At 43.6% G+C, this 14,057-nt stretch overlaps 1 protein-coding gene across 6 annotated transcripts in view; it reads right to left on the bottom strand.

Annotated features, from left to right (window-relative positions):
* LOC105546160 (chromosome unknown open reading frame, human C15orf57) overlaps window positions 1-14,057 on the bottom strand; it is a 35,892-nt gene that overhangs the window by 15,948 nt on the left and 5,887 nt on the right. For 3 of the 6 annotated variants that reach the window (XM_011989278.1, XM_011989277.1, XM_011989279.1), the window contains exons 2-4: window positions 13,573-13,828; window positions 7,421-7,577; window positions 3,318-4,322 (exon numbers count right to left, since the gene is read on the bottom strand). In XM_011989278.1, the coding sequence (XP_011844668.1) occupies window positions 4,166-4,322; window positions 7,421-7,577; window positions 13,573-13,816 (558 nt within the window). In that variant the 5' untranslated portion in view covers window positions 13,817-13,828 and the 3' untranslated portion in view covers window positions 3,318-4,165. Of the gene's footprint in view, window positions 1-3,317; window positions 4,323-7,420; window positions 7,578-13,572; window positions 13,843-14,057 lie in introns of those variants that run through there. The other 3 variants (XM_011989280.1, XM_011989281.1, XM_011989276.1) reach the window with 3 other exon arrangements.

The raw sequence follows: 14,057 nt of genomic DNA, 5'->3' as shown, positions 1-14,057 counted from the left end.
ATTCTCCTGCCTCAGCCTCCCGAGTAGCTGGGACTACAGGCGCCCGCCACCTCGCCCGGCTAGTTTTTTTGTATTTTTTAGTAGAGACGGGGTTTCTCCGTGTTAGCCAGGATGACTCCCATTCATTTCTATGGACTCAGCTCCCCTAACAGGGCCTCTCTCCTACCCCACCCCAACTGGTCTAGGGCTCTCACATCTCCTTCCCACGTGCTCTCAAAGCACCTTGTGCTTACACCTTCCACAGAATTAATGAGGTAGGCTTTATTCCCCCCTCCATCATTCTATGTGGGAAGATGCCGTTCTGCTTTATTTAACACCATGCATAGTGCCTGGAACATGGCAGGGGCTCAACAAATATTGGTTAGATGAATGAATCTCTGCCTTAAATAACCTATTTCTGGGTTCAAGTAAACGGTCCTCACACCCACCTAACATCCCAATGGCAGTATCCTATCTTGAGTCTTATAACTAAAGTAGGGCCAAAGCTGGTTGGGATAATTTAGAATTTTCAAGACAACCTTGCCTGCTTCATGTGGCTGGGGCTATTCTCAGCCTTGGAGGACTCCTTCCAAAACAGGGCCAGGGAGAGGCTCCAGGGCTTCCGTCTTCCAGCAATGGTTCTGGTGGGCAGGTCTGCCTGGAAGGGTGCACCTCGGCCACAGCTGGCGGGACGTTTGTTTACTTGCTTTGCCTACAGCCAGGGCCTATTTCTGCATCAGGTGTTGGATGCATGCCTGTGTCACTCTAGTCAGGATCTCGCCAGGCACTGAGTGGTGAGCACGTGTGCTGGGAGAGAACAGCGGCAGTCCCTTAGGTTATCTGCCTGGCTGCAGCCCAGCCTTCTCTGGGTGTACCAAGTCATTAAGGCTTGGCCCCTGTTGGTGATTACCCTCCCCTGGCTCTAAGGCTTAGCACTAAATATTGCTCCATTTGCTCTAACTTGCTGCCTATTTCACTAAGGAGGAAGAAGGAAGAAAGTTGGGGGTGATAAGTAAGACTCTCTACCAACTTATAAATCTTACTGGGTTGAGGAAGCCCTAACTGGAGTTCCCTGGAGTTTTCAGGGTCAAAGGAAACAGATCAGCATTTTGGGCCAATACTATTTTTTCCTGTGGTTAGTCCCATTACTAAAAAGGAACTGGAACATGAAGAGGTCACGTGACTTATTTATGACCATTCAGTAAGCCACAAGACAGATAAAAGACAGCACTCAAAGGACTCTCAGTTTCCAATGTAGTGCCACTTCACTAGCCTAAGATAAATCTATATTAACAAGTTAGCTTTGGGAGCTAGTGTCAAATTTGGTTTTGGTAAATGGAACATGGCAGGGACTCAACAAATATTGGTTAGATAAATGAATCTCTGCCTTAAATAACCTATTTCTGGGTTCAAGTAAACAGCCCTCGCACAGACCTAACATCCCAAAGGCAATATCCTGTCTTGAGTCTTATAACTGAAGTAGGGCCAAAGCTGGTTGGGCTCTTTTTTTTTAGGCTTTTTTTGGAGCCATTGTTTAAGCTGTCACCTCTAAATCTATTAGGAAACTATAGCTACAACTCACTGGGTTCCCTTCCGTGGAGTCATGCAGAGCTCCTCTCACACCGCACCCAGGTTTACACATGGGCTAGAAACCATTCAACTTACAACTCCGTTTCAGTTCCCCTAAAGCGATTCTCCACCCTCTCATATTCCGATTTCTGTTTCTGAGGTAGAAAATGGGAAGTAGGGAAAAGGCAAAGCTAGAACCTTGCCTGAATGACAGAAACACTATTTTCGGGTATAGAAATATTCTCTTGCCGTCCCATGATCTGCACTTTGGGAGACTGTTTTGAGACCTCATTGTTTTTTTTCTTAAATTGTTGTTTCTGAGGAAGAATAATTTTTGTTTGTTTATCATCCAAGGAGAAGAAAAATTTTAGTTTCTCTTTCTTTAAAAAATCCATCCTGAAAGCCATCACTCCTGGAGTGGAGTGAGGCCTGGCGTCTGAACTCCAGGTGGAGATGGCGGCCTGCAAGCCTGGACCAAAGCCAGATGACTGTCAGTACTCTGGCTTCCTCAACGTGCCCAGGGGCCACAGAGAGCCACTCTCTGTGTCACACGTATCCTGCCAATAGAATGCTGTAAGAATAAAGCTACTAAATCTACTAATAAAGGTGTTAACCCAGCCAGGACAACATGGCAAAATCCCATCTCTACAAAAAATATAAAAAATTAGCTGGGCATGGTGGTGTGCACCTGTAGTCCCAGACACTCGGGAGCCTCAGGCAGGATCACCTGAGCCCAGGAGGTCAAGACTGTGGTGAACTGAGACCATGCCACTGCCCTCCAGCCCTGGTGATAGAGTGAGACCCTGTCTCAAAAAAAAAGAAAAAGTTTAACCATTAGTCAATGGAAAGAGAGGAAAGGGCCAGGCATGGTGGCTTGCACCTGTAATCCCAGCACTTTAGGAGGCCAAGGTGGAAGGACAGCTTGAGCCCAGATGTTCGAGACTAACCTAAGCAAAATAATGTGACCCTGTCTCTATAAAAAATTTTTTTTTAATTAGCCAGGCATAGTGGCACATGCCTATAGTCCCAGCTACTCAGGAGAAGCTAAGCCAGAAGGATGGATTGAGCCTGGGAGGTTGAGGCTGTAGTAAGCCATGACCATCACTATATTCCAGCTTGGGTGACAGACTGAGGAGACCCTGTCTCAGAAAAACAAAAAAAAAATAAGGAAAAAAGAGGAAAGTATATTTGAATATTACAATAAAAATATTCGTATCACTAAGCAAGTATATGGAACAACCTAATTGGTTCCTGTCTTTTCGGGCAAGGCAAATACTTGATTTAGAAATGAGCAAACAGTTGAGCTGGGTGTGGTGGCTTGCACCTCTAATTCCAACTACTCAGGAGGCTGAAGTGGGACGATCACCTGAGCTCAGGAGTTTGAGGTTACAGTGAACTATATGATTGTACCACTGCACTGCAGCCTGGGCAACAAAGTGAGACCCTGCCTCAGGGAAAAAAAAAAAAAAAAAGCAAATGAAGATTGATTGATTTATTCTATTTTTTCTTTTGACTCCTCTCTGGATCTGAAGATTTTTACAGCCACCCTACTGATCATTAGGGATTTGTAAACTATTACCCAGGAAGAAGGCCCATGGAGCAAAGGCCTCAGAACACCAAAGTCTGGACTGTCTGAGGGCACATGCTAATAACAGGAGTGTGGCAAAGGTGGCCAGCTCCCGTGGCTTGGCATGCATTAGTCTTTACCTCCTGCTGCCTGGAACATCCCTCCGGGAGGAATCGAGTCAACAGCACCACAGACACTGCTATTCCGTTGAGAAAAGTTTTACATGGACAACATATACTGATCATGAACACGATAAACAGGGAGGGAACCTCGGGCTCAGCCAGGAAAGCTGCCACAAGGAAGACGTTTGGAACTATCCAGGAGTAGTGTCAAACACTAACACCATATTTACAAGTCTAATTTGGAACCTGGCCCTTTTTAAGTGCAGGAGGAAGTTGGAGGAGAAGCCATGCATGAAATAAAAAATATATATACACAGACATAAACACCCACATTTTCACACTTCTTTTCTCCGCAAGGAACAAATGAGAGAAAGAAGGCCAGCCTCTCTCTCTGGAGTCCGTACACTTACTACAGATTTGTTAGAGAAGCCCCAGATGGGGCTTGGATTCAAGGACACTCTTACTGGCCCCACTCACCCGTGACAGTTCACCAAGGGAATGCTTGGGACACAAGCATGAATGTCCAGAAGAGGCAAGAAAATATATGGCTCACTTAACTTACACATTACACATGAGGGGCCTCAGTTTCTCCAAGTACTTTCACATTCGATCCTTAGCAGACTTCTAATCTGCAGTGACAGAGCTCAGTCAAGCTGAGACACAGAGGAAAGCAGCATTTTGATCCAGCGTGCACTGGGTCAGTCACTTCACCCAAGACAGTCACACATGCCAGCCCCAAGTAAGTCCCTGGGGGCTTGCAGCTGTTTTCTTTGTGGAGTGAAATTTGGGTTTTTTCCCTCAGTGGATTTCTCCCTGCTGCTGCCGCTGAGCTCCACGCTGCTCCCTCTGGACCCGAGACAGCTGCTGCACGTGTGTGAGTGTGTGTAATTTACTGCTCTGCTGCTCCACGTGTGTGAGTGTGTGTAATTTACTGCTCTGCTGCTGCTGGTTTGTCCCCGGCTGCTGGCTCGTCCTTGGCCACTGGCTTCTCAACCTGTGACTCTGGAGGAATCAGATACTGGACCTCCTCTGTGCTGACGGCTACTTTATCCGGCTGCAGCCACCTCTTGAAATGTTCCAAGGTGCTATGAAAGGGCAGAAAAAAAGGGTGGCTGTGTCAGACCTCACTGATTAATTACTTAATGATTATCTCAGTTACTCAAACACTACCTTCCCGCCCACCAGCAATTTCTTCCTACAATTGTTTTTCACTGCTAACCTGGGGAGTACAAGGATATTCCTATGGCAGCTGTGCATCCTGGCAGCTCTGCGCATAATTTACCCCATAGTGGGCACTTTGGCTACAGGCAGCAGTAGGCCCCCTTCGAATGCAGAGCCTCTGAAGGCTTGATGAGAACCGCTGAAGACTGTATGCCTCAGTCCTAAAGACCTAAAGATAGGTCTTTTTTCACTCAAAACAGGAGAGGAAAGAAATTGTCAAGGGGAAGAAACACTCAAATAAATATCAAATTATTACTGAGGCAAAAATCTGAGTATCTTTTACCTCTTATAGCTGAGGCAGTCTGGGACTCAATTATAGCACTTACTTGCACTCAGTGATTTTTTTTTGTTGTTTTTTTCTTTTTGTGGGTTTTTTTGTTTGTTTATTTCATCCTATAGCAAGTCCCTAAGATAAAAACATCTGAGCAGCAAATATTCCCCACAAGAGACTGACTACTATGCCAGAGGGCTCTCTTTTTGTCTGGATCTATAGGGAGAGTAGAGATGTAATTGTCAAGCTCAAGGTCCCCTACCGACCTTCCTTACAGGACCCTATACCCTAAAGCTATTAGACATTCACAGTACAATATAAATGACTAGAAATAATGTAAACCTTATTCAATGCTCCTCAATAGCACAAAGTCTCAACCCAAGAAAGAATACCGTAACAGCAGATTTTAGGCCTCTCTTGGTGTATGGGGGAATTATGTTTTGGACAGCTGGATTTCTCAGCCCATTACTCCCTTGCCAAAAGCATACCACAAGGAGGATCACCTACCTGGCCCTCACATACGTGAAGACCTCTACAACCCCATTATAAAATGGCCTCTGTTTAAAAGATAAACTTTGAAGAACTAGTGTTTCCTGGTGTTTTTTCTGGACAATGATAGAGAGAAACATTCCCACAGATGTAGGCTCTGGGGAAGAATCTAAATGTCAGAGGGCAATGAGAGCAGCTGATTGACTCTAGTGCTCACAGCTCAGGGGAATCAGGTGTGACACAGCATTTAATCCTCATTTACCACACTTTTCATAGAATTGTTCAAATTATTTCTATAGAGAAGGGAAAATCCACATTGTTTTACATATTGATAAATACATAGGAACATGCTGATCTGATTTCAGAGAAAGAGGATTTCTACTTGAGAATGACACGGGAGAAAGTTTTGTCTTTTCTTCTCAGAGCTGGAGAGAAGGGAGGTATTCGGGGGAGAGAGAATATAAGTAAATACAAAATTATCAGTGGGTCAGGAGTCTGCATCTTCAAATCTCCTATGTTTGGAGCAATTTAAGACTTAATTAGGTTGGACCTTTAGAGATAGAAAAGAGCAAAATGTATATGATTTCCTGAACCCTCAGAGGAGAGTTGGCCTGACCTTAGATGCTACACTGATTTTGAAGCATCTAGAGGCATGCTCATTCAGCATTTGAGATAATGTAAGTGAAAGTATTTTGCAAATTTGCAAGTAAATGTACATATGAAGTTTTATTCACATACTGTCCTGATTTCAGCAGCAGTACTTCTGACATGATGGGACTCTGAACACCAATGTCCATATGTTGCAAACCTATGGACAAACCCTAAGACCTTTTGTTAAAATTCAATTTTTTACTCCCCCCATTGATTTTTACTTTGAATAATTTCTTACTAACTCTAAAATTCTGTTAGAAAGGATAATATTAGTAACACTTCTATAGTGCTTACCATGTGCTAGGCATTGTTCTATGCCCTTTACATATAGTAACTTGTTTAACCCTCATAACAACTTACGAGGTAAGAGCTGATTGCTCCCATTTCACAGATCAGGAAACTGAGGCACACACAGGTTACTTACCCAAGAACATACAACCAGTAAGTGGCAGAGCCGATTTCCTGAGTGTCGAGCCCCATTCCTCCTCACTGGGGCAGGGCAGCATGTCCTCTCTACCTCTCTATCTTTCTGCATCTAAATTACTTGCATCTAAACTACTTTCTGCATCTAAACTACTGTTCAAGTCCTGCCTCCCTCTATGGCAAAACACCAAAGCCAGGAGGGAGCTCAGCGGTCTCTCAATTCCCAAAGCACGTTCTGTCACTTCTACTAAACTGGCCCTTCTCTTATTACTGCCTGGTATTGTTACATATATTTGTCATCTGCCCACAAGTAGTTTTGAGGACAAAAACAAATGGGTCTAAAACTTCCTTATACCATTCCCTTCATGATGCCAAAGCACAGTGCTATCACACAATGGATGCTTAATCAATTCATTCATTTAGTCTACATAAATTCATTCAGTGGCTACAATCTGACAAAAATTCTGTAAGGCAGGCCGAGTGCAGTGGCTCATACTTGTAATCCCAGCACTTTGTGAGACCAAGGCAGGCATATCACCTGAGGTCAGAAGTTCAAGACCAGCCTGGCCAACATGGTAAAACCCCATCTCTACTAAAAATACAAAAATTAGCCGGGTATGGTGGCACACGCCTGTAGTCCCAGCTACTCAGGAAGCTGAGGCACAAGAATTGCTGGAACCCAGTAGGCAGAGATTGCAGTGCGCCACGATCGTGCCACTGTACTCCAGCCTGGGCAACAGAGCAAGATTCCATCTCAAAAAAAAAAAAAAAAAAAATTTGTGGGGCAGTGGAAATTCAGAGGTAAGAAGAGAGAGTTCCAGAAAATAATCTCTCTGAAGAGTAAATGGTTTTTCCTTTTGTTACAGTAACATGTTTTCCAAACCTCATGAGAAACAATTCAAAAATATAAGAGAGATTGATTAATTACTACTTTCTCAAGTCACTGCATACTTAAAAATGAACACAATGGTTTATCCTTAACTCTATTCATATATGACCAACATGTAGCTGCAGTATTTGCCTTTAGGCAAAGAAGTCTGTTCTTAAAAATCTACTGCTGGGCTAAAAACAAATAGAACAACTACATAAAGGCTGATTTCAGCTGGGACTAGATGGGGAATCGATTACCTCTCATCAGAATCAAGTCCATCCACAAAGAACTCTGAAGCTAACTTCTCCTGGAGGAACCGATCCCAGCATTCCTTCTTGGCTTGGGCCAGAGTTCGAAGCATGTCCTTGGAAGTCACTTCCTGATTTAAACCTTTGATTCTTCTTAGCTTCTTCTCTAGAGAGAGAAGTAGAGCTTAATAAGGAAAATGAGTATGACATGAAATTTTAACTAAATCTAAAACTCAAAATACCAACTTAAAAAAATCTCTGATGAGGACATCCACACTCCCTGCCAAAGAGGTCATTTTTTAAGGACAGATAAAAGGGAATTGAACAGTCTTCTTTTTTCCTTCACAAAGTCCTCACCCTGCATTGTATCAAATAAATGTTTAACCCGAGAAAAGGGAAAAGCCATAGGTTCTCATAAATAAATCAATGGCTTGTTTTCTTTGAAATCACATAAGCCCAGCAGGTATCCCTCTAAGGAATGGTTGTTTTTCCTGGTTTGACATGTGTATACTACTGTCTTTTTTCAACTCCTTGAAAATAATCTGTCAGGAGTAAGTGGTTTTTCTTTTTGTTACAGTAACATGAAGTGGTTTCCAAATCTCATGAGAAAGAATTAGAGAAAATGATGAAAGATCCAACGGTTCATTAGGTATTAAAATTGACTTGATGAGAATTCAATAAGAGACCTTTAAAATCTCTATGTGTGATTAAATTCTTGATAAAAAGAATCTCCCAACATTTTTAAAGTTGCTCAACTTGTAGCCTGGATGTTGGAGTCTAACAAAAACAAATGTCTTCTAATCCCATGACAGTGCTCCATATGGCTTCTTGATGATAGAGGTTAAATTACTCTTGTTTGCATTTTAACTCTAATTGTCTAACAGATTTCCCCTTTTGAAGAATGCAAGAAAGGACATCACCATTTACCGTCTGCCTTAATTTAGTTTTGCCTTCAACTATAAGTACATAGGTAAATGATGGCATGGTGGGGTGGTGAACATCAAGCTTAGAGCCAATAGAAACTACGATTTGCAGTTCTGTTTTCATTTCTAAAAAAGTCACATCAGCTAACACCCACTGATCAAAACAAATACCTTTTGTTCCTGTTATTACCACCGTGAACTCAACCATGTTAAAAAAAACCTGCAGTTGATAAATGTTAAATATTTGCAGGGTTTGTTTTCTCCTTGAGGATATAAAAAGGGTTATCCATAGCATACATTTAAGTTTTTAATTACTGCTGTTATCAGTGGATTCTTTTTGATATAAGTTATTTAGCAATAAAAACAATCTTCATATTATCTGGCCTCCGTTGTCAAGGTGGAAGGTACTCTTTTGGGCCGGAAAAGGTCCTCCCCCTCTCTAAGTATGCTGAGTCCCTGGTCAGGTGTGATTTCAACAGGACAGGCAGAAACAGGCACTAACACATCCCTGTCTGCCGCTGTCTCCCAGTCCGTGCCATAGGCAACAGAAATGACTCTTATTTTCTTCAGAGATAAAAACTTCTTTTTTTTTTTTGAGACAGAGTCTCGCTGTCACCCAGGCTGGAGTGCAGTGGCCGGATCTAGCTCACTGCAAGCTCTGCTTCCTGGGTTTACGCCATTCTCCTGCCTCAGCCTCCCGAGTAGCTGGGACTACAGGCACCCACCACCTCGTCCGGCTAGTTTTTTGTATTTTTTAGTAGAGACGGGGTTTCACCGTGTTAGCCAGGATGGTCTTGATCTCCTGACCTCGTGATACGCCCGTCTCGGCCTCCCAAAGTGCTGGGATTACAGGCTTGAGCCACCTCGCCCGGCCTGAAAACTTCTTAACTGACTTTAGAAAAGATCATTAACTTTCCAAGCCAGTCTTCACTAATCAGAATCATCACTGTCTTCATTAAACTTTTTCTTTTTTTTTTTTTGAGATGGAGTCTCGCTCTGTCACCCAGGCTGGGGTGCAGTGGCATGATCTCACTCAGCTCACTGCAAGCTCTGCCTCCTGGGTTCAAGCGATTCTCCTGCCTCAGCCTCCCAAGTAGCTGGGATTACAGGTGCACACCATCACACCTGGCTAATATTTGTATTTTTAGTAGAGACAGGGTTTTGTCATGTTGGCCAGGATGGTCTTGAACTCCTGACCTCATGTGATCTGCCTGCCTCGGCGTCCTAAAGTGCTCTCTCTCTTTCTCTTCCTCTGTCTCTTTTTCAACAAGGTCTTGCTCAGTCACCCAGGCTGGAGTGCAGTGGCATGATCACAGCTCACTGTAACCTCAAACAACTGCTAGGCTCAAGCAATCCTCTCACCTCAGCCCCCTGAGTAGCTGAGATTACAGGCATCTACCACTTCAGGCTAATTTTTAAAAATATTTTTGTAAAGACAGTCTCACTATGTTGTCCAGGCTGGTCTCACACTCTTGGCCTACATGTGATCCTCCCACCTCGGCCTCTCAGAGTGCTGGGATCATAGGTGTGAGCCACCATGCCTGACTTTCATGAAAGTTTCTTAGAAGCCCTCGTCATAGAGCACCAACAAGCCAAAGGATCTGGTTCTTTAGCTTTATCCGATTGCTGCCTCTTCTCCTTATCATCATTAAACAGATGCTTTGGCTACCACATACAGAATTTTCATCCCCTAGGCCATGGCTGCAAGCATTGCTATCCTATCTTTGGTGGCTCCCTGGCAAATTTCACATTACTCCCTATCTTTCTATCACTCCACCTATGTTTTTCTCATATCTTCTTCCTCCAGTACATCATTAACAAAATCCCTTTTGTTTTTGCAAGATATTTCTTAGCTATTATGCAAGCTCTCTTCTGACTCTTCTTTCCGTCTTTCCTCAGAAGCTCCTTCTACCTGAATTGCCTTTCCTTCCTCAAAAAATTATTCCCACATTTGCAACTGATCTTCGACAAAGCATACAACAACATAAATTGGGGAAAGGACACCCTATTTAACAAACGGTTCTGGGAAAACTGGCTAGCCACGTATAGAAGAATAAAACTAGATCCCTGTCTCTCACCTTATACAAAAATCAACTCAAGATGGATATGACTTGAAATCTCCAAAATTCTAAAAGAAAACCTAGGAAAAACTCTTCCAGATATTGGCCTAGGCAAAGATTTTTTTTTTTTTTTTTTGAGACGGAGTCTCGCTCTGTCGCCCAGGCTGAAGTGCAGTGGTACTATCTCGGCTCACTGCAACCTCTGCCTCCCAGGTTCAAGCGATTCTCCTGTCTCAGCCTCCGGAGTAGCTGGGACTACAGGCGTGCGCCACCACGCCCAGCTAATTTTTGTATTTTTAGTAGAGATGGGGTTTCATCATGTTGGCCAGGATGGTCTTGATCTCTTGACGTTGTGATCCACCTGCCTTGGTCTCCCAAAGTGCTGGGATTAAAGGCGTGAGCCACTGCGCCCAGCCTAGGCAAAAAAATTTATGACTAAGATCCCAAAAGTAACTGCAACAAAAACAAAAATAAATAAATGGGATCTAATTAAACTAAAAAGCTTCTGTACAGCAAAAGAAATAATCATCAGCATAAACAGACAACTCATGGAATGGGAGAAAGTATTTGCAAACTATGTATCTAACAAAGGACTAAAATCCAGAATCTACAAGGTGCTCAAACAAATCAGAAAGAAAAAAACAAATAATCCCATCAAAAAGTGGGCAAATGACGTGAATAGACATTTCTCAATGGGATTTGAGAAGATATACAAATGGCTAACAAACATATGAAAAAATGCTCAGAATCACTAATCATCAGGAAAATGCAAGTCAAAATGATGAGATACTACCTTACCCCAGCCAGAATGGCCACTATTAAAAAGTCGAAAAACAATAGATGTTGACATGGATGTGGTAAAAAGAGAATCCTTATACACTGCTGATGGGAATGTAAATCAGTACAACCTCTATGGAAAACATATGGCAATTTCTCAAAGAACTAAGAGTAGATCTACCATTTGATCTAGCAATCCCACTACAAGGTGTTTACCCAAAGGAAAAGAAGTCATTATATCAAAAAGACACCTGCACACGTTTCACAATTCATAATTGCAAAGATACGGAAGCAACCTAAGTGCCCATCGAGCAATGAGTGGATAAAGAAAATATGGAATATATACACCATAGAAGACTACTCAGCCATAAGAAAGAATAAAATAATGTCTTCTGCAGCAACTCAGACGGAGCTGGAGGCCATTATCCTCTAAGTGAAGTAACTCAGGAATGGAAAACAAAATGCCATACGTTCTCACTTATACGTGGGAGCTAAGCTATGGGTACACAAAGGTATACAAAGTGGTATATTGGCCAGGCACGGTGGCTCACACCTGTAATCCCAGCACTTTGGGAGGCAGAGGCGGGTGGATCACGAGGTCAGGAGTTCGAGATCACCCTGACCAACATGGTGAAACTCTGTCTCTACTAAAAACACAAAAATTAGCCAAGCGTGGTGGCAGGCGCCTGTAATCCTAGCTACTGAGGAGGCTGAGGCAGCAGAACTGCTTGAACCCATGGGACGGAGGTTGCAGTGAGCCGAGATCGTGCCACTGCACTCCAGCCTGGGCGACAGAATAAGACTCCGTCTCAAAAAAAAAAAAAAAACCAAAAAACGACAAAGTGGTATACTGGACTTTGGAGATTCAGAAGTGGGGAGGTTTGGAGAGGGGTGAAAGATAAAAAACTACACATTAGATACAATGTCCACTACTTGGGTGATGGGTGCACTAAAATCTCAGACTTCGCCACTATACAATTAATCCACATAGCCAAAAACCGCTTGTACAGCAAAAGCTATTGAAGTAAAAAAATTAGGGCCAAGCGCGGTGGCTCACGCCTGTAATCCCAGCACTTTGGGAGGCCAAGGTGGGCCTTACTCCCAGGTTTGGTTTCGTGAAACATGGATGGATCTCATGGTTGTTCCACAATAAAAGGATATTACAATTCTAAAGACTGCCCATCACTGCCCTAGACTGATACTTCCTTTTCTCCTAGCATGGGACAATTTGAATCTCTTTACTGTGTTTGGAATCTCTCTAGATACTTATACTATGGCCACAGGACAGGGTACTGAAAATGTGTTCAGGAAATATTTTTAAAATAAAATGGCTAACAAGAGGCAGAATGAATCTTATGTCAATGTGCTCCCATTCTCAACAATCAATCAATGTATTACGTTTTTCAAACTCTAGCATCAGAAATCACATGTAGCCCTGGGGCCATCACATTTTCTTGCAGGATGGCATAAGGTTTAACACTTTTGTTATTTGAATATATGGGCAACCAACAGTAGGCAAGAGGGTTCTACAGAATGCCAAGATATCAAACGGCATTTAGATGAACTGGTCAGAAGCAGGAAGTGACAAAAACTGTTTTAAGAGCTGCTCGGCTAGTGGCGGTGGCTCATGCCTGTAATCCCAGAGCTTTGGGAGGCTGAGGTGGGTGGATCACCTGAGGTCAGGCATTTCAGACCAGCCTAGCCAACATGGTGAAATGAAACCCCATCTCTACTAAAAATACAAAAAATTAGCCGGGTGTTGTGCCAGGCGCCTGTAATCCCAGCTACTCAGGAGGCTGAGGCAGGAAAATCTCTTGAACCCGGGAGGCGGAGGTTGCCGTGAGCTAAGATCGCACCATTGCACTCCAGCCTGGGCAACAAGAGTGAAAGTCTCAAAATATTAAAACAAACAAACAAACAAAAAAACAAGAGAAAAAGATCTGTTCAAGGAAAACGGGGCTGCTTCCCAACAGCCAGCTTGAAACATCCCTTGGAATTATATCTGACAGATACATGTGACAGGAATAACAACAACACAGAAGGGTAGGAAACCGGCGCCCTGGCTCACGCCCGTAATCCCAGCACTTTGGGAGGCTGAGGCAGGCGGATCACGAGGTCAGGAGATCGAGACCATCCTGGCTAACATGGTGAAACCCCGTCTCTACTAAAAATACAAAAAATTAGCCGGGCGTGGCGGCAGGCGCCTGTAGTCCCAGCTACTCGGGAGGCTGAGGCAGGAGAATGGCGTGAACCCGGGAGGCGGAGCTTGCAGTGAGCCGAGATCGCACCACTGCACTCCAGTCTGGGCGACAGAGCGAGACTCCGTCTCAAAAAAAAAAAAAAAAAACCAAGTTTGATGTAACAGAACTTCAATATGCTTACCTAGAGCCGTCAAACTTACCTAGAGATGCTAAATACACTTCTGAATCCTGCAAGGGAGCCCAAGGCTTTACAGCTGGCTGGACGGCAAAGTCAGCCACCTCCCTCTGGCCTTCACCTTCAGGGTAAGAATCCACAAAGGAGTCTGAGAAGGAATTGTTGGCACCATCTTCTTGGTCAGGATTTGGCAGACAGGAACAAATTTCAGCCCAGAGATCCTGGCCAGATCTTGTGGCTGTAGAGTCAGCGCTCTCAAACATTTTCATTTGGAATCTGCGCTATAAAACAGAAGCTCAAGTGAGTAAGAACTGGCTTTAAGAATACAGCATAAGGTTGGGCACAGTGGTTCACGCTTGTAATCCCAACACCTTGGGAAGCTGAGACAGGCAGATAATTTGAGGCCAGCAGTTCGAGACCAGCCTGGGAAACATGGCAAAATCCCATCTATACTAAAAATACAAAAATTAGACAGGTGTGGTGGCACATGCCTGTAGTCCCAGCTACTCC

Source organism: Mandrillus leucophaeus, unplaced genomic scaffold (genome assembly GCF_000951045.1).
Source record: "Mandrillus leucophaeus isolate KB7577 unplaced genomic scaffold, Mleu.le_1.0 Scaffold35, whole genome shotgun sequence".
In the NCBI taxonomy this organism is placed as follows: domain Eukaryota; kingdom Metazoa; phylum Chordata; class Mammalia; order Primates; family Cercopithecidae; genus Mandrillus; species Mandrillus leucophaeus.
Note: the sequence above shows the minus strand (reverse complement) of the source record. Positions and strands in the feature narration are given on the sequence as shown.